Below are 19,181 nucleotides of genomic sequence, written 5' to 3' on the forward strand. Positions count from 1 at the left end.
TTTAACAATCTCTAAGCAGCACACATTAATGAACCAGAGTATTTTCTAAAGCAGCTGTATAATAAAAAATAATAATCTGACGTCCACTGATTAAAATCATCTGCAGCTCTTCTGTTTAGTGAAGGGAGGCTCCGCGTTTCCTTCCCAGCGCGGTCTTCGACGGGTGGAGCTGCTCAGACGTGGGTGGTTTCCTGTCAGAGTCAAGTCTGAACCGTTTTGATGCATTCTTTCGTTCCACGGCGCCGCGTGGCAGCATGTGTCTGAGCAGGTTCTCAGCGCTACCCACTGTTTCCTGCTTCAGTCACAGCAGGCTCTGGCTTCATCACTACCAGGCTCTGCTGAACCCGCTTCATCGCTGTGGTTTATGATGTCAGTCTTCTCTAAGACTCAGTCAGAGCAGCTCAGAGGAGCTGAGGTGTGAGACATGGTCTTTCACAGCAGCAGGGAAACGGCACTTTGATGTGGGTCCTGCAGCCACTAATGAGGGAGCTCGCTAAGTGACAGGGGTCAGAGGTCAAAGGTTCAGCGGGTGCTGAGGGCGAGGCCCTCGTTCTGCTCCGGATGTTGCAGGTAACATTGAGAGGCAGCAGGGAGCGATTGAGTTACAAGAAACGCAAGTCCAGAAGGTTGAGTGAACAGACGACAGTCACAGCCACTGATTGAATTACCTCAACACAAAGAGGAGCAGATGGCTGAGAGGAGCCAGGACCTGCTGCCACAGACAGGCCCCCGCTGACGTGCTGCGGAACCCGCGTCAAATGCTGGGATGAAAACCTGCTCAAGGAGCATCACGTGTCTCGTTTGCGTTGTCTTCATTTTGCTCATCTTTCTGTCGGTTTGTGTATTTTCAACCTCCTGGTGTGTTTGTCCTCATTCTGCTGCTTCCGTGATGTTTCCACTGCCTCGTCATCCGTCTCTGCAGCAGTTTGTACATTTGTGATGATGTCAACATGCAAAACAACAACAACAGCAACAGCAACAACACAAACACAAACAACAACAACAACAAAGTGGTTTCAGCTCCTATAACTTTTCTATAAGAAACTTACCGACATCAAGTGAGCGGACTCTTACTCGCACATGAGAGGAAAATGTGTAGAAACATTTCAGAATAAAAGCGGGATATTGGTGTTTTACAAGAAACAAAGCGGAACCTTGATTTGCTGCTGAGGTTCGTACAGGCTGATACCTCTTCACTAGAAAAGACCACCAAAAGCCTCCACGGAGACACAGAATATCACAACGAGTCCACGAATGTCCCACCAGCACAAAACCCCTACAGGCTGACGTGAACAACCGGAAGCAGCCAAAAACTGAATGGAGACAAAGCAAAAAAGTTCAGGAAAACCGCCGGATAACAATGTGTTCTAACGTGAAGCGCTTCATCCTCGTGAAGTTTTAACCGGAAGTGGCTTTGCTGCTCGTCACTTGGCTGCGCGTGGAGCGTTCCTCCAGGCGCGCGCTCCTCCTCCCCACGCGTCACGCCGGACACTCGCTGCCAGCCTTAAAGTCTCCGCGTGTCCTCGTGTCCGCAGAAGCTGCGGGTCTCGCGCTGCTCCACCCTTCCGTCGGACGTCTGTTGCGCGCTCAGGGGCCGAGGACGGAGCACGCAGCGCCGGTTCCGTTCCGCTTCCAACGCCGCCGAGTCCGTGCGCCGCCGGTGCCCGCTCCCCCCCCCCCCCCCCCCGAGGCCATGGGCTGCGGCTTGAGGAAACTGGAGGACCCGGAGGGACAGCAGCCCTGGGGAAAGAATCTACTCCACGCTTGAAGAGACCGCAGGTGGAAAGTAAAACGGACACAGTGTACGAGTTGTGCTGCTGGACTTCAGCCTGGAAGGTAAGACGGCGGAACCGGGACTCGGGCTCCATCAACCTGAAGCATGTGGGAAACAGCAGCAACAACAAGAAGCAAATCGCCTGTTTAGTTTAGGAAGCTGTACTTTGTTCGGTAACAGTTCTAGATGTGGAGGAGCGACAGGGAAGTAGCTGGTGATGACGTGGAATGAGCAGCAGAGAAACAACATCAGCAGCAGCTTCCTGCGCGTGTGCGCGTGCGTGTGCGTGCCTCTGTGTGTGTGTGTGTGTGCGCGTGCGTGTGCGTGCCTCTGCGTGTGTGCGCGCGCGCGTGTAGTCGTGAACTAGAAGCAGAGCAGACAACGATGGATTCGTCAGTGACTTGATGAGCAGAGTTTGATCCTGCAGCTGTTTGCCTCCATCCAGCTGTGGCTTCCTCACACATTGTGTCAGTGAACTGATCAACAGCTGCTATTGTTCTGCTGAGTGGATCACTGATTGATCGACTCTGTGTCTTAAATGAAGCGAACGCTGCTGATCTGTCGGGAGTTAAGGTTTTGGCCGTCATGCTGCTTCCGGTTGCTTCTATTTAAAGTGATTAGCTTATAGTCACTTGTTATTGGAGCCATGTTCTGGACCCGACTGTGCAGTCGGAGCAGGTCAGAGGTCACGGTTCTGGTTCCAGGCCCACCTGCTGGGACACGAGCCCACTTTGAGCTCGCTGCCAGTTCAGCCCTGGTCCGGTCGTCTGACGGGCTGTGACGGTTGAAGGAGACGGTGATGGGGTTGTGGTGGAGCTCAGATGGTGTTGCTCATTCCTGCCTCCAGACGACTCCCGTCTCACATGTTTCCTCTGGTTAATTTTAGGATGAATGTGTCAGACGGTGTTTAGACAAAACAGGAACCACGATCTCGGATGAGGCTGAAGCTGCAGTCACAGCTGCAGAGTAGCGACAGTGTGACCTGAATGAGAGCTGTTTCCAGCTGGACGCGTGTGACCTCCGGCCTTCAAGCTTCATCAGTAGCAGCTTTATGTTCTGGGCTTCACAGGCGACGGAGGAAGAGGTCCACGTGCTCTGAGTCAACGCTAGTGAAACATTTGGCAGATCCTCAAACTGCTCAGAACCGAGCCCGCGGCTCCGACCTGAACGAGTTACTGCAGTAACAGCTGAACGCGCAGCCCGTCTTCATCACAGCTTTTCTAGTCACTCGGCCTCCACCCGCTCCAGAAGCTGCTGCTTGATTAGTGCAGCCTCCAGCAGCTGAAGCCTGAAGGTGGGCAGCGTTTCATGGCGTGCTGACCAACCCCTCCGCCTCGGCCTCCACCGCTGCCTCAGCCTCAGCCTCAGCCTTTGCCTCCGCCTCCACCTCCACCGCTGCCTCAGCCTCCACCTCCACCTCAATCGCTGCCTCAGCCTCCGCCTCCACCTCCACCTCGGCCTTCGCCTCCACCTGCCTCCGCCTCGGCCTCAGCCTCCACCTCCACCGCTGCCTCCACCTCGGCCTCCACCTCCACCGCTGCCTCAGCCTCAGCCTCAGCCTTTGCCTCAGCCTCCGCCTCCACCGCTGCCTCCACCTCAGCCTCCGCCTCCACCGCTGCCTCAGCCTCAGCCTCAGCCTCAGCCTCCACCTCCACCTCAATCGCTGCCTCAGCCTCCGCCTCCACCTCCACCTCGGCCTTCGCCTCCACCTCCACCTCAATCGCTGCCTCAGCCTCCACCCCTCACTCGCTGCCTCACCTCGGCACCTCCACCGCTGCCATCCGCCTCCACGCTTGCCCTCCACCTCGCCTCAGAAGCCTTCAGCCTCCACCTCCACCGCTGCCTCCGCCTCCACCGCTGCCTCCACCTCCACCTCGGCCTTCGCCTCCGCCTCCACCGCTGCCTCCACCTCGGCCTCAGCCTCCACCTCGGCCTCGGCTGGAATCGACAAAGCGTTTCTGGGACACGCGGCGCCGCCTGCTCTCGTTAACGCTTGGCTGTAGGACGCACACGCTGTTAGCTTGGCCTGGTTTCAGTCCGACTGAGAGGAGACTGGACCTGCGCCTGGAGCCAAAGGCAGCTCATCAAAGCACCTAATGGCTCATACTAAATATAGTGCTCTGTGAATGATGTAAGGAAGCACAGACTTTGTGGCTATTGATCCTTTCAGTGCAAAGCGCTCAGTGTTATTGAACACGTGGGTTCTTGAAGGGAGAACGTGTCTCACAGGTCTGGACTGCAAACGACTTAAAAACAAAGTCTAGGGGTTAAGAGCATTAAGACTCTTTGGTTTCTATGGCTCCTGTTTGCTTGAAACGTTCTTGAAGCGGGATGAGCTGCATGTTATGACAGAGTCCAGAGAGACGAGATCAACTCTGATCAACAGGAAATCAGCGAGAGGAAAGAAACTGAGTTTTAAAGCACAACAAGCTTTTAGCTCAGTGTCACAGTTAAGAGGGCTAAATGACAGAGCAGCCGAAGAACCGGTCCAGAACAGAACCGGTCCAGAACGGGCCCGGTCACTGCTGTGTCTGTCACACGGAGCAGCGCCAGGACTCAGTGAGTGGACATGAAGAGATTAATGGGTGGAGGCATGACGTGAGGCCTGTCTGGGTCCGGGTCCAGTGTCCTGATTGTGGAGCGGTGTGGACCCGCCTGCCTGCGCGCTTCAGGGATAAGTACAGTGTAATCTCTGTCTAATCTGGGAATCTAATACTCGCTGATGGATTGTTTTGGATTAGAGCAGTGTTTTGAATATTAAACGTGGAGGAGGTTTGGAGGGCAGAGTGAGGCGGGAACAGCTGGAACATCTGGAAGCAGTTACGCTGGTGTTGACCTTGACTGCCTCTAAACTTAGGACACGTTAGTGGCTGAAATGGCTCTAATTACACTCTAGATCATCTGTCAGCGGCGGAACCACAGCTGGAACCAGCTGCTACAGTGCGTAGAGGCTGGTGTTCTGCATTCAGGAGCTGGTGGAGCCAAAGGCTGAGCTGTTTCTGTGCTCCTTCTCTCAGCTTTTCTCTTTCTCACACCTTTTCAGCTTCCTCAGTCACACGACATAAATTCCATCTTATCGCTCCCCCCTTTAGTTGTTCACAGCTCCTCTTTCACCCCAAACGTGCCCCCACACTCTCAGCCTGCCAGTTCTCCCCTCTGCCTCCTTGTTTTTACCCCATTTTCCTCCCTTCTTTTTTCTCCTCCCCCTTTTCCTCCCACAGGGCTCTGAACAGAGGCCTCACTGTGCAGGTTGATGGGGCAAGTGGCAGCACATGGGGGGGGCTGAAAGCTTGGGGGGAGAGTGAAAGGCTGCAACAAAAGCGTGCGTGTGTGTGTGGGGGGGTCGTCTTTGTGTGCGTGCGTGTGTGTGTGTGTGTGTGTGCGTGTGTGTGTGTGCGTGTGTAAATGCTTAGTGTCTCTGGTTGGTTTGCGTGTGTGTGTGTGTGTGTGTGTCGGTATCTGTGTCGTGGGGGTCTGGGCTCTGGGGGGCTGCTCCTCCTTCTGGTCTGGTCTGGTCTACGACATCATGGTCATCGTGGGAGCCGTTCTCTGCTGCCAGTCTTTTCTACTGCCACATGCTGCGTGTGATGCCATGTTTACTGTGTGTGTTGACTAAAGTAAAGGACGCTGGTGCTGCATGTCCACAGTGAAAGCGTGTTAAATTTAAATGCAGCGCAGCCTCCACCCACAGGAATGCCAGTAAAGTGAGCCATGTTTGTCCTGCCCCTGCTTCAGTGGCATCGCTGAGGTTCTGCTGGACTTTAGGCTCATAATGCAGCTATTGGACAGCCCATTGAGAAGCTGCAGTGATCTGTGTGCTGGTCCCTCTGAGCTCGTGGGAATGTGGGGGGTTGTAAAGAGGAATTTGTGTCTTTCACTGTCCTTGACACGTTTATTCTTTCTCTGCATCCAAACGCCTCATTTAGTGTGTTGGAAATGCCTAACTGTGTGTGTGTGTGTGTGTGTGTGTGTGTGTGTGTGTGTGTGTGTGTGTGTGTGTGTGTGTGTGTGTGTGTGTGTGTGTGTGTGTGTGTGTGTGTGTGTGTGTGCGTGCACACGTGTGCGTGTTTGTGTGTGTGTGTGCGTGCGTGCGCACGTGTGCGTGTGTGTGTGTGCGTGCGTGTGTGTGTGTGTGTGCATGCGCACGTGCGTGCGCGCGTGCGTTCAGGGGGCACAGGGCCAACCCGTCTGTGAACAGCTACTCTTTGTGGACACAGGAAGTACGGCGATAGTCTCAGGGATTTCCAGCCAGGACTTGAAGAAAAACAGCACCAGCCTCACAAACATGGAGCGAGGAGAAACAAACCACCGTTCTGACGCATACTGTCCTTTATTGGAGACATTTTAACAGGACACATGTTTCATGTTTGGTGGTTTAAGTAAACGCTTCCACACGCGGCTCCGTCTGATGTGTTTTTGCTGCTTTATCGACCAGCTGTTATTCCTGGTAGCGTGTGTGCGTCTTCATGTTAAAGTCATTAAACGAGAGGGAAAGCGGCGTCCGATGTCTTCTTCTGTGGTGTGTGCAGGCAGCCGCCCGACGGTGCAGTACGTGGCCTCTCTGAGCGAGCTGCCTCTGGCCCTGCAGCCCTACTACACACAGGGCTACGTGCTGGCCGCCCTGCACCCCATCATCCTGTCGGTGGGGCGGACGCGCTCGCTGCCCTTCAGCCTGCTCTACCGCGCCATCCTGGCCCGGCCCGCGCCCAGGTACCGCATCCTCCCCAACCCAAACCCAGGGAGAGTCTCAGACAGAAGCAGAGGCACAGGTCGATCACAGGCCTTTAGTCACACCTGTGGAGTCTGCCAACAGAGGAGCCGGTGGGTGGATGTGGGCTCAACATACAGATTACAGACCTCACTCACCATCAGTCTAGTAAAGTCATGAATCAAACATGAAGCCAGCTGCATATTAATGCAAAGGGGTTGTGTTAGCAGGTCACAGTCATGTGACTGTAGAAAGAGAAGGAGGGGTTTTGGCTAGAAATTCCCCAACAACAGGGGTCTCACCGCAGCCAATGGAGACGAAGGAGCCCTGATGCTGGAGGCTGGATGGGTCTGAACGACCAGGCTGGTTACCTGGTAGCCGCCTCCTGCTGAGCCTGTGATGATCCATGTGTTGGTGTCTGCAGCTCTGTAACGAGGACAGGTGAACTATGACCCCTGCAGCCGCAGAGAAGCTGTCTGACAGGTGTGTGTGTGTGTGTGTGTGTGTGTGTGTGTGTGTGTGTGTGTGTGTTCAGCAAGCAGACGGCGTCCATGTGTCACAGCGTGCCCGTGCTGAGGGTGGAGGAGTGGCCGCTCCCTGGAGACTCGCTGACGGGCGACACCGTCCACGCTCTCATCGACAGGGTCAGTCTGGCTTCTCTCAACCTGCTGCAGTGACATACTCCGAGCCTGTTCCTGCGTTGGGAGACGTCTTTACACTGAGTTTCCGTCTGCTAGGTGAACAGCAGCGCCCGGGGAGGCGTCCGATTCATCGGCTCCGTGCTCCAGCAGGTGAGTGGAAGTACGGAGGGCAGGGTCCACAGCCCCAAGAGGGGGTGTCGCTCCCCCCCCCACACCCCACCTGGAGACAGAGAGCTGGAGGACAACAGCTACAGTCCTGGTGAGAACCTTTCGCTCCTGTTCTTACTGGCTTTGGCCCAGTGGCCTCAGGAGGCCCTCACTGGTTCCCTCCGTCAGACCTCAGGCTGCTGGTGTTCTTCCACTCCTGGGCTCCTGGCTGTGCTCCTCTGGACTCGCTGGCCTGCCAGTACCACCAGGGGGCGCTGTCCATGCGCGTGTCCAGGAAGGGCCAGGTGGTCAGCGCCCTGGAGGCCGACTGGCTGGAGCTGACGGCCGCCTACTACCGCCGAGGCTGGTCGCTGGTGGACTCCTTCGTCTACTGGAACACAGCGAAAGGTTGGTTGAAACGTGGCGTGTTGGTCGGGTGATAAGCTAAGTCAGATGCTAGTGTGGTTTAGCGTTACTGTGCAGTGTTTTCCTGGCGTTAGCCGCCATTACTCCTGCAAACTGCGCGTTATTATCTTTCCTGGTAAAACAGTGAAAGACACACACTTCCTGCTTTGGCGCCTCTTTCCCAACTGGCTCTATATTGGACGTCTTCCCGACCTCGCCTCCGGTTCCTCTGCAGAGGAGCAGACATGACAGCCTCATCACAAAGACAGACAGTGCCGTGCCGTGTCGTTAGGTTGACACTCATTACAAAGTCAAATAGGAACTGAGGCCATTTCTGTTCCCGTATATGAATATAGTGTTCTGGTTCAGGCAGTGCTCATACTTGCAGTCTTCCTCGCTGTCCTGCTTCCACAGATTAAACTATTTCTAATAAGTGGTGTCGCTCTCTCACTGACACATTTCCTCTGATGACAATGTCGGTCATGAGAGCCTGCTGCTGCTCAGGAGCGCTCACACAGGAGCTGTATGTTGCAGGCGAAGCCGGTGCCCAGATCCTTGGAGGGGCTGTTTGTATATGAGGAGAGAAGCACGTCGCCTCCGGCCAACGACACCATCGTCGTAGAGCAGTGGACCGTCATCGAGGTCAGCGTCGCTCTCAGTCCAGTTCTTCATGTTAATCCAAAGTTAGAGCACAACAAAACAAGTGTGTTTACGTCCAGGGGTCCAGTTGTCAAAACCGACTACGGGCCCCTTCTGCACACGCTGGCCGAGTTCGGCTGGCTGCTCACGTGTGTGCTGCCCACACCCCATCATCCGACACGACAGGTAGGTCCCACACCCCGCGGACAGGGCCGGCGCGAAGACTGTTCCATAATCCAGCATCTGCGTTTGTGTGCAGTGATGGGAACCTTGCCACGAAGCAGGTCGTGTTTCTGCAGAGGCCGGTGAGGAGAGTCAGGCAGCAGGACACCACAGGAAGCAGGTAAACCAGGCTTCACAAGCTGAGTTGTGGCAGCATTGTGGAGCATCACTGCTCCCTAGTGAGCAAAGGCCAAACTACAGCTGAACCGTGGCGCCTTAACACAACGCCTCCTTCAAGATGGCCAAGTCACCACACAAGCTGTGACACAGGTCTGAGGTGTGGAGGGATCAGCAGTGAGCTGAAAGGCTTCCCAACACAAAAGCTCTGTTCCCGCTGCCTGATCCACTTCATGTGAGATAAGCTCAAAAGACTCAGCTGAGTTCATCCATGACGCCGAGCGGAAGCAGAACTAAATCCTGCTTTACAGATGGATCAGGTTCTCGTTTAGGACAGAAGGACGCTTGTGGGAATGTTCTTTTAAACGGAATGAAAATTTCTGGTCATATTTAGGCAGAAAATTCACAGACTTCGATTGTTGAATTTGTCGTGAGCTGTAGCGACGTCCTCCTTTATCTGAGAAAACAACGCACGTCACCTTCAGGTGTGGATGTGGATCCGGGTCCACCTTCAGGTGTGGATGTGGATCCGGGTCTCTGAGGGTGGGCTCACGCTCACGCTCCGTCCGCAGGCTTCTTCTGTGCACAGTGCCGTGGTCCAGCCGCCTCCGTGAGCCGCGCCGTGGGCAGCCCCGTCCCTCGGGAGGAGCCGTCTCCCACCACAGGAGGCATCGTGGGGTTCCCGGTGTTTGGAGGAGGCTATCCCAGCGCCCTGTCCCACCTGGAGGAAGGCGTCTATGAGCAGGAGCGAGGGGAAGGCGGAGGTCACCTGTATGTAAGCAGGAAAAGTGATGATGGTGGCGTTCATCATCCAGGAAAAGACAGACTCTGTACAGATTCTCACCCATGAACTCAGCACTTTTTAATGAAGCCATACTGACTATTTAGGGATAAACACACTTAGATTCACACATTTCTACTACAGGAAAGCTTTTGCTCATTTCAGGTGCTAATGGGGAAACATTACAGTATTAAAAGCACAAACACTGCTGCACATTGAGGAAACGTGGTGACGATTTTACTTCAGCTTGTATTTACGTTACTTCACAGCTTGACAGTTAGAAAAGGATCCTTGTCTTTTGGTTGTGATGCTTATGGATGTTGTACCTTTGGTTACCCACCCTCTGAGCCTCGACGCAGGTGAGCTCAGGCTTCTCTTTTCGTCAGCGTGAAGATGTTCGTCCTGCTTCCTCTGGTACCGATGTCTTATCGCCTCCTTGTCTGACTGGTGTCGTCTCCTAATCATTCTAGGAATGGTTGGACTCATCCTCGCATGATGTTTTAGTATTTAAGGTCTGACAGAAGCTGCTCTTTGCTTCAGCTCATACGGGTACCTGCCATTTTGCTTTGGTGTTTTTTTAACTCTAAAACCTTGTGTGACACCTTTTAAGGCCAGGTTGACATCTGTTCAAGTTTAGAACAGACTATTATAAAGGCCAATGTTTTAACCTGCGTTAGTGACAAAAGCTAAATCAGCCTATTGATGCTGAAAAAAAAGGGAAAACTGTCATTTTATCAGCAGACACAAGACTTTGGTGACAAGAAAACCTGTAATAAAGCCAAGTATAAAATTAGATCTCATCAGTGCTAATTGTCCTATTTAAGTAATTGTTGGTACCAGTCCAACAACGCCGATGTGTTTAGAGACAAGACTCCTTCAGGTTTCCTGAATGTCCGTATTAATCATCCAGCTTTTCATCTTGGAGAGGTTGACATTTTGTGTCCGTTATGTTTCTCTAAATTGTATTAAACAGCTATTTCGCACATCATCATGCGAGTTGTATTAACTTGAGTTTGTGTATTGAAATATGAGCATCTAAAATTAAATGTCAGCCCAGTTTTATAAACTGCTGCTGCCTCAGTGGACATGAAAACACCCGCATAACCAACTGAATAATAGTTTTTTATTAACAGACATTAAAATGTCAACAGTAACAAAATTTTTTAGTTCATTTAAAAAAAAAAAGTGGGTTGGATTGACAAGACTCCTCCCACAAAATAACTTAATGAGGAAGAGGGTAAAAGAAGGGAGGTTGTGCTCCAATACTTGAAACGCAGCTAATAGTCAGTACTTCCCTGTGTTATTTAGTCTGAAAACTCTCAGAGGCGTCCAGCAGAGCCTCCGCCCACAGCGTCACTGTTTCAGATGCTTAAGGAAGCTGAATATCAGGCACATTTCCACAGCTCAACCCGGGGCATGTCACAAAGCAGGATCAGAGTTAGCCAACAAAACCTTCCTAAATACTCTGAAACACCACTTCAGAGGCAACAGAGAGAATAACTGAGTGCTAGAAACACGTACAGAGCTAGAGATTAGGTTTTTCTTTGTCACTACCACATAAGCCACACACCTACACTGTGTTTTAATAGCATTATTAAGTCAGCAGGCTAATTTAGTGATCCATTTTTATGGGACACCCCCAAAACAGGCAACAAAAGTGAGTAAGAGAACAGAAGCAGACACAAAAAAAAGTGAAGCACCATCAAAAGACATGACAGGTATTAAGAGAAAGCGAGGAGGAGGAGTAAGGGTTATATACAGGGGGAGGCTGTCAGTGTGTGCTTTGTCAACAATACAAGTCACCATGATCACATCGTTTTTGCAAATCCAGCTGCTTAAAGAAGGTTACGGAAAAACTGTTTGCCTAAGGAATTTGTGAGAGCAGGGCTGTATCCTTTAGTCCCGCACGCCTGGCTGAACTATGCTCCCAGTATCATTACCCTAACTTACTTAGAGATAGACACAGGTGTAAAGGGAGGAAGGACATGGACAGTGTTACTAGACAGGAGCCGTAATACACTGTACGTGTGGGAGAGAGAGAGAGAGGGTGTGTGTGTGTGGGCCGTATGGAGTGTATGGTATGTGGAGGGAGGGAGGAGAGGGAGAGAGAGAGAGAGAGAGAGAGATAGAGAGAGAGAGAGAGAGAGAGAGAGAGAGAGAGAGAGAGAGAGAGATAGAGATAGAGAGAGATAAGAGAGAGAGAATATATAGATATATAATATATAGATATTATGATTATATATATATATATATATATATATATATATATGGTGTGTACAGGGTCTCCCTTATGGCAGCAGCTGTGTCTTAGGCCTCGCTCTCCCCAGCTGATGAGGTGTTCTGCACTTCCTCCTCCAGGATGGGCACAATCAGGTTGTCCTTGGACATCAGATTGTACTTCATAACAAAGCGTGTGAACCGGTGACACAGGAACGTCTCGTTCTGTGAAAGAAGAAGCCCAGCTGACATGATTCAGCTTTCAGACAACCTCACCTGGATGACTGAGAACTTTCAGCAACACACTTCTGCCCCTTCTCTTCCTGCAACATGTTTCCCTAAACTGAACTACTTCTGAGCAGAAAGCAGTTTCGGGGTTATTCCATTAAAGTCTCTGGTCAAAATTCTTCTCTAATGAAACTCACCTCATACTTGTCAAATATCTGGCGTGGTGATGGAAGTAGGCATGAGAGAATATCCTATATATGCGACGACAGACAGAGCCCAGCTTGGCCACAGACGACTCTTTGATGCTCACTCTACAAAGACAAATTATCATTATTATCACATGCTTGGTACTAAAACTCCAGAGGGAACATGAACAGTGAGAATTAACCAATTATGTTACTGAGTGCACTGCAATGTTAAAATTTCATGACCACACACTACAATAATCCTTAGAGCAAGATGACCAACCTGCTGGGAAGTACTTGTTGCTATTGAGAAGACAGGCAGCTCCGTCCAGCGTGTGGCCTGGTATAATCAATGGCAGGGCACTGTGGAAGCAGCAGCACAAAGTCACACAAAAGTTGATTTCATGAAAATTAAAGTTAACATGTGAAAACGCTCTTGACTCACCTCTTTGGGTGTCTTGTGGGCAGCACAATAAAACGATCCACTGTCTGTGGCTGTCATCTGGGTGCATGTGTCTGGATGGCCACTCGCTCTGCAGGAAGAAAGCTTAGCCTCACTACAGCTGAAAAATAACTAGGTTACGGTATTTAACTAGGTTAGTTAACTAGGTCGTACATTCAGACTCAACTCAAAGGAATCAAGGACCCATCTGACACTAAGAAGCACATGTTCCTATAAAATCTCAATTGCTTCAGTCAAATTCCTTAATGACAAGTGCACAGATTTGTGTATCTGGTGAGCTGCACAGCTTACCTGCAGTTTTACTGCTAGTCCATTGAGCTCCAGACAGAATTGCCTAGAATAGACACAAATAAGGGCACAGACTTGTTATTCAAATAATTTGTTGGAGGGACAGTCAAGTGTTGTAGGGCCTGCAGACACAAGGGTGCAGCTTTGTGTCACGGTACCGACTTCCCTCTCTTTGTCCAACCCACTGCAAACCACAGCCAAATCCCACCTCAATCATGCTGCAGTCTTCCACATTTGAATACCCACTGGCTGCCTCCAATTAAATATAGCATCACAGAAATCCGACCTTGCATGTTGCCTTTGTTCACATTAGCAATCTATCATCTATTTGGTAAAAACTCAGGATTTCAATTTAAGAGTTGGAGTGAGTAAATAACTCACCTGAGGTGCTCATACTTCCACACTCCCTCGTCCTGACCTTCTGGCGGTTCCAGGATTTTATCGATATTGGAGCAATCTGATCGAATGTTCTGCTGAATGTACTGAAACAGATCCATTAAAAAGATAAGGATAGTAACTCCCACTCAGCCACAGAACAAATGTACATGGTTTTAGGAGGATTTGTAAGAACTCAAAGACGGAGAAAAGTCTATTTTCAACCCCATTTACTGTGGAGGCAGTTAGCAGTCTGTCTAACAGCAAGTTAAGAGCAGCTATAGCAGTAACCCCCCCCCCACACACACACACACACCTGTTGGACAGCGAGGGTGCTGTCCATCTCCTCAAAGGATTCATCCGGCCAGTTGTAGAAATCCTACACATGGAGGAAGGACGCGTTTAGGGTACACGGCTGCCACTGTAGCCTGAGTGCTAGTCACCGGTCACTTGGTTCACATCATTACAAGCACAACAGTCATAGAAACATGTCGATGTTATTGAACAAAAGTTCAGACTATTTACGTGAGTATACCCTCTTTAGTTGTTACCATTTTAAAAAGGGACTTATTTTGATCCTGATTAGACCAAATCAGGAAGCTGGGCTTTATTAACGGAGGGAGCAACACATAGTTTTAAGGATTTCAGGCGACTGAAAACAGCGGTCTGAGTGGGAAAAAGGGAGCTGGCTACCAGAAAATCGGTTGGAAGATCAGTAAATGATGAAATTAAATTCTATCAACGAGCCTCGCAACCCGAAGTGTCCTGCATTCCTGACAGCTCCCTAGCTAACTTGACGCTAGCTAGCGTTAGTTAGGACTGTGATGCGACCGCTTCCTGCAAAGCTAACTAGCACATCCTATAGACGCCAGCTTCAGTGACCACAGTTATATCAGCGTTTGGGAATCATTCAACCGGACCGGCTTCAATAGTAATATCATATAAACAATAATCGTCACCACAACGATCTCCAGGAAATAGACGGAGCTACAGCTAATTTAACTGGCTATTTCCAGGTAAGGCCCTGTCTAAGTGTTGACTGTCCTTCCATAGAACGACGCGTTAAAAGACGCAGTAAAGCACCGGAACTCGGACAAGTCAGTATCACATAGTGACGGGAGCTCATTCTCCTTAACGCCGCAGTATCTTGGTGACGTGAAAACCAACCTTTGCCTTGGTTCCAGGCCGATTCCTCCTGAGAACTGCAGTACCCTCCGCCATGACCATCTCGACAGAATACCCGGATGTTCGTCGGCAGCTGTGTTGTAGGCGCAAACCTCGACAGCACGTTACGACGTGAAAAAGTCTGGTCACGTGACGGACGAAAGCATCCGAAGGTACTTGTGGCTCAGCCGAGCGCTTCCGAAAGTGAACACGACTTCAAACAAATGTTTTATTTCGATATACCTCCTTCATCATCACCTCTTCCTCAGTAGGGAACGTGGTGCTCATATCAGTTGGACCGCTTTGTCGCCATTAACGACCCTTTTGACCTACCACAAATGTACAAAGCTTCAAACTGTTCTGTTGTTTGTTTCGGTCAACTGGCGATTTTGCTTTCCGATTTTTACTTTTTTGTTGTTTCAATAATCTTTGTGGTGATTTTATGTCTGTTTTATAAGCATAATCGTTTAACATATTTTTGTCTATAAGATATAGTTCAGGTTTTAATTTATGACAACACACAAATGAAACGCAGTGACGCCAGGGTCACACGCAGGTTGTAGTTCAGGATCCGTCCTCCAGATGGTGCCATCCACAAACAAAACATAATCAGTGGCCCTTCGGTCATAACATCCTTCGGATTATTCTGTCTGTGATAATATGATATATTGTCATATTTTCACATACATTAAGTTAATAAAGTAGATCAAATTAACTGGATTAAATAAGCAATATTGGTAAAAAAACAATATACAATGTAATTATTTTTTATTAAAGTCAGGTGTGTTTCAGAGGTAATCAGGTGAATCTGAGGGTTTCTTCCTCATCTAATGATGGAATTTCTGACCTTTTCAAAGCTCAAACTGAGTGGGGGGATCAGTTTTCTGGTATGCGTTGACAGCTGAGATCCATTGGAACATTTGCCTAGAACAGGACCACAGGCAGAAGGCGACTCACATTTTATGTGAGATGCACTGTGGGAAAATGGAAGCTGGTGGTTCAACTGGGCCACCTACAGTACCTATCAGACTGTTTCCTGCACAAAGCTGTGGTGTTGAAGGCAGAAAAGTAAAGTAAATTAGACATTTTCTGCCAGTCTTCTAAACAGAACAAATGTAAAACCACAGGAGGCTGCGATCCTTTCCTACGTAGTCCTCGAAAACAGGGAGGAGTAAAACAACCTTATCAGGGAGGGTCAGTGTCTGAAAGCTGCCAGAGCTCCACAGCTTCTCTGTGACCATGGAGGAAGCTGAGCTCTGCTTCCCACAGCTCCTCAACGCCTCGTGCAAAAGGCCGACGGAGCATCAAGCTGAGAGCGTTTTCATTTCCGTCCTGCTGTCCTGCATCTCTCTGCTCACGGCAGTTCTCAACCTGCTGGTCATCGTCTCCATCTCACACTTCAGGCATGATATGACGCCTGTGCTTTTACTGCCAGTCACAGCAGTGGGGTTTACATTTAATAACAGTAAATCCAAAGACCAGCATTACCCTGCTTCAGTTTTTTTCTCCACATGTGTAGTAGGGACTAGTGGACATGCTGCTTTCAATTACAGTTACAGTATATTCTTGTATGCGTTTGACAAGTCATTTACGATCCACTAATATTTCCTCCTCCAGGCAGCTCCACACTCCCACCAACCTCCTCCTCCTCTCTCTGGCCGTCTCTGACTTCCTCGTGGGCCTCCTGCTGATGCCCATTAGAATCATCCTGATAGAAAGCTGTTGGGTTTGGGGGAATGTCCTGTGTGGAGTGTTTCAGTATGTCTCATACATCATCACTTCGTCATCTGTGGGAAACATGGTGCTGATATCTGTGGACCGATACGTGGCCATTCATGACCCTTTGACTTACTCCACTAAGGTCACACATGAGCGGGTTCGAGTGTGTGTGTGTGTGTGTTGGGCCTGTTCTGTCTCCTACAATGGTTCCATTCTGCACGACTTCCTCATGCACCCAGACGCATATAACTCCTGCTATGGGGAGTGTGTTAATGTAATTAATGTCATAGCTGGAGCTGTAGACGTTTTGTTGACATTTATTGGTCCCATCACAGTCATCATTGTTCTGTATATGAGAGTCTTTGTCGTTGCTGTGTCTCAGGCTCGAGCCATGAGGTCTCAGATCGTGTCGCTCCAGGGTTCGATTTGTGTAGTTTCTCAGAAGTCAGAGAGGAAAGCAGCTAAGACTCTGGGAGTGGTAGTGGTTGTGTTCCTGGTCTGTTTCTGTCCGTACTTCTATCCCTCTCTGGCGGGTGAATACACATCCACCACAGCAGCATTTTCTGTTTTCGGTGTGTGGCTGCTTTACTGTAACTCCTGCATGAATCCAGTCATTTATGCTTATTTCTACCCCTGGTTCAGAAAATCTATCAGACTCATTGTTACTCTGCAGATACTAAAGCCTGGCTCCTGTGACGCCAACATGCTGCAGTAGAGACATGGTCAATTATAATGATTCAGCTGATGTCCTGAATGATGATTGCTTTAAAATAAAAAAAAGTTTTTCTTCTTTTGGTAAAATGCAATAAAAGTCAATAAAATGCAATAAAATGTTAATGCACTAACATTATGGTGAAACCATTACACGGTGGGTTGATGTTGAAGCTCTGGGATTATCTTACTATTTAATAAATACCACCAACTCATTTTTTAAGCTCCTTTTGTGTGAATCCGGTGTCTAAATGACCAGAAATATTTAAATTGTGAAATATTTGAGTTGACCTATTAGTTTTTAGATGAATTATTTTGGTAATAATTCTTCTGAAATTAAAATAAAATATCACATGAAACTGTGTCTGACGTGAGTGCATGTGCTGAAAATCCATAAACACAAATAAAAGTGTATTTTATCCTTTGGGTTTGCCTGTACTTGCATGGGGCGGAGCAGGACATGTAGGAGACGTGAGGTAAAGCTGGTGTGAGTGAAGAAGACTGTGGGAGGCCTGGTGGTAAACACCAATCCAGAGCACTGGTGAAAGGGACCAAACAGGAAGTAGGTCTGCCAAAAAAAGTACTGAACCTAAAGTACAGCTGACTCAACAATGATTAAGGCACTGAGGCTGTAGTGTGAACTGCATGACTCATGGTTGACCAAAGAGAGAGTCAAGCCAAGAATGAACTATGGCCTAATTCAAATGAAACGTGGAGGCTTCCATGTTTAACACTAGACCCTTGGGGACTGATGGGCGATTACCTTGAGTTTTCCATTCTCTGTGCTGTCATCACTGCTGTTCATCTATTGGTCAGGGAGGGAGAAGTGCCATCCAGTGGCCTTATTAAAGAGGTTGTGGATTGTAAACCGGCCACAGCTCTACAGCGTCTCCTTTCCTGGTGATGGAAGCCCAGACAGAAGCTGAGCTGTGCTTCCCGCTGCTCGTCAACTCCTCCTGCAGGAAGCCGATGAATCACCCCGAGACGTTCTTCATCTACGTCCTGTTCTCCTGCATCTCTGTGGTGACTGTGGCTCTCAACCTGCTGGTCATCGTCTCCATCTCCCACTTCAGGAAAACATAAACTCATAAGCATAACCTAAAATAGCACATTTATGATCAGATATTGTTGTTTACTTGTGATGTAGTTCTGCTGTAAGTAGTAGGATGTTCACTGCAATGTCCAGGCTCAAAGCTGAAAACATGCAGTAACATTAGTGGTGGTGTTTGTCTTGGTCTGCAGGCAGCTCCACACTCCCACCAACCGCCTCCTCCTCTCTCAGGCCGTCTCCGACTTCCTGGTGGGTTTCCTGCTGATGCCGGTTCGAATTCGCCTCATGGGAAACTGCTGGCTGTGGGGGAGCTTCATGTGTGCCTTATTTCGATACACCTCCTTCATCATCACATCTTCATCTGTGGGGAACGTGGTGCTGATATCAGTGGACCGCTTTGTCGCCATCAGCGACCCTTTGACCTACCATGCCAAAGTCACACAGAGCAGAGTCCAGGCCTGTGTGTGTCTGTGTTGGGCCACATGTGTCCTTTACAACGGCGCCATCCTGAGCGACTTCCTGACTCATCCACAGTTGTACTATTCCTGTTACGGACAGTGTGGTAACGTCCTGACGTACGTATCAGGAGTTGTCGATGTCATAATCACATTCATTTGCCCCATCACTTTGATCATAGCTCTGTATGTGAGGGTGTTTGTCGTGGCCGTGACTCAGGCTCGAGCTGTGAGGTCTCACGTTGCATCTGTCACGCTCCAGGCCTCGGCCGGCGTCGCTGACATGAAGTCAGAGAGGAAAGCAGCCAAGACGCTCGGTGTGGTTGTGCTTGTGTTCTTAATGTGCTTCTGTCCATATTTCTATCCATCTCTCGTGACCCAGCACACATCCACCACATTTTCAGCCTTCGGCCTCTGGCTGCTTTACTGTAACTCCTGTTTCAATCCCCTGATTTACGCTTATTTCTACCCCTGGTTCAGAAAATCAATCAGACTCATTGTTACGATGCAGATACTCCGCCGTGACTCCTGCGATGCCAATGTGCTGCATTAAAGCCTGTGCTGTGGGAAACAGGAAGACAGAGGATAGTGATTTTGTTTGCCAACTAATAGCTGAACCTTGAACATTGTAATCCTCACCTACAGTATTTATCCTGAGATTGTGTGAAAATGTCTTGTTTCTTGTCAGATCTAAGACAAATATCTTATAATGCACTGGTATCAATAAAAGGGCATAATGGCTGTGACTTGTTTGGTTCAGATGAGTTCTTACACACTCACACAGACGTAAACAGGTGATGTGCTTCATGTTGGGTCTATGTTGCATGAGTTGTTATAGACTCTAGAATGAAGCCAAACACCTGCTTCTACTCACTAAACACCTGCAGAGAC

At 49.4% G+C, this 19,181-nt stretch overlaps 4 protein-coding genes across 4 annotated transcripts; 3 read left to right on the forward strand and 1 right to left on the reverse strand.

The window, feature by feature from the left end:
- Positions 1-1,693: 1,693 nt before the first annotated feature.
- rftn2 (raftlin family member 2) lies at positions 1,694-9,928 on the forward strand. The gene is given in 13 exon segments (XM_041068984.2): positions 1,694-1,741; positions 1,744-1,807; positions 1,810-1,836; positions 6,304-6,484; positions 7,018-7,126; positions 7,220-7,382; positions 7,460-7,682; positions 8,197-8,333; positions 8,403-8,479; positions 8,481-8,500; positions 8,574-8,715; positions 9,303-9,401; positions 9,403-9,928. Coding segments are annotated over 13 exon segments (1,320 nt in total). The 3' UTR covers positions 9,433-9,928.
- Positions 9,929-11,719: 1,791 nt separating this feature from the next.
- mob4 (MOB family member 4, phocein) lies at positions 11,720-14,516 on the reverse strand. The gene is given in 10 exon segments (XM_055504856.1): positions 11,720-11,876; positions 12,077-12,100; positions 12,103-12,188; positions 12,348-12,402; positions 12,404-12,427; positions 12,510-12,597; positions 12,742-12,861; positions 13,197-13,297; positions 13,507-13,569; positions 14,358-14,516. Coding segments are annotated over 10 exon segments (756 nt in total). The 5' UTR covers positions 14,418-14,516; the 3' UTR covers positions 11,720-11,741.
- Positions 14,517-14,909: 393 nt separating this feature from the next.
- LOC114847727 (trace amine-associated receptor 13c-like) lies at positions 14,910-17,120 on the forward strand. The gene is made up of 2 exons (XM_029137752.2): positions 14,910-15,757; positions 15,972-17,120. Exons 1-2 carry the CDS (start codon positions 15,594-15,596, stop codon positions 16,786-16,788), a joined length of 981 nt encoding a protein of 326 aa, XP_028993585.1. The 5' UTR covers positions 14,910-15,593; the 3' UTR covers positions 16,789-17,120.
- Positions 17,121-17,356: 236 nt separating this feature from the next.
- LOC114847725 (trace amine-associated receptor 13c-like) lies at positions 17,357-18,942 on the forward strand. The gene is made up of 2 exons (XM_029137750.3): positions 17,357-17,854; positions 18,024-18,942. Exons 1-2 carry the CDS (start codon positions 17,688-17,690, stop codon positions 18,841-18,843), a joined length of 987 nt encoding a protein of 328 aa, XP_028993583.1. The 5' UTR covers positions 17,357-17,687; the 3' UTR covers positions 18,844-18,942.
- The last annotated feature ends 239 nt before the right edge of the window (positions 18,943-19,181 follow it).

This window comes from Betta splendens, chromosome 21 (assembly GCF_900634795.4).
Source record: "Betta splendens chromosome 21, fBetSpl5.4, whole genome shotgun sequence".
NCBI lineage: Eukaryota > Metazoa > Chordata > Actinopteri > Anabantiformes > Osphronemidae > Betta > Betta splendens.

Bases quoted from the DNA above. Each gene is read 5' to 3' on its own strand.
- LOC114847727 (XM_029137752.2), top strand. From the start codon at position 15,594: ATGGAGGAAGCTGAGCTCTGCTTCCCACAGCTCCTCAACGCCTCGTGC. The intron at 15,758-15,971 runs GCATGATATGAC...TTCCTCCTCCAG, and splicing joins GTCTCCATCTCACACTTCAG to GCAGCTCCACACTCCCACCA.
- LOC114847725 (XM_029137750.3), top strand. From the start codon at position 17,688: ATGGAAGCCCAGACAGAAGCTGAGCTGTGCTTCCCGCTGCTCGTCAAC. The intron at 17,855-18,023 runs CAGGAAAACATA...TGTCTTGGTCTG, and splicing joins ATCGTCTCCATCTCCCACTT to CAGGCAGCTCCACACTCCCA.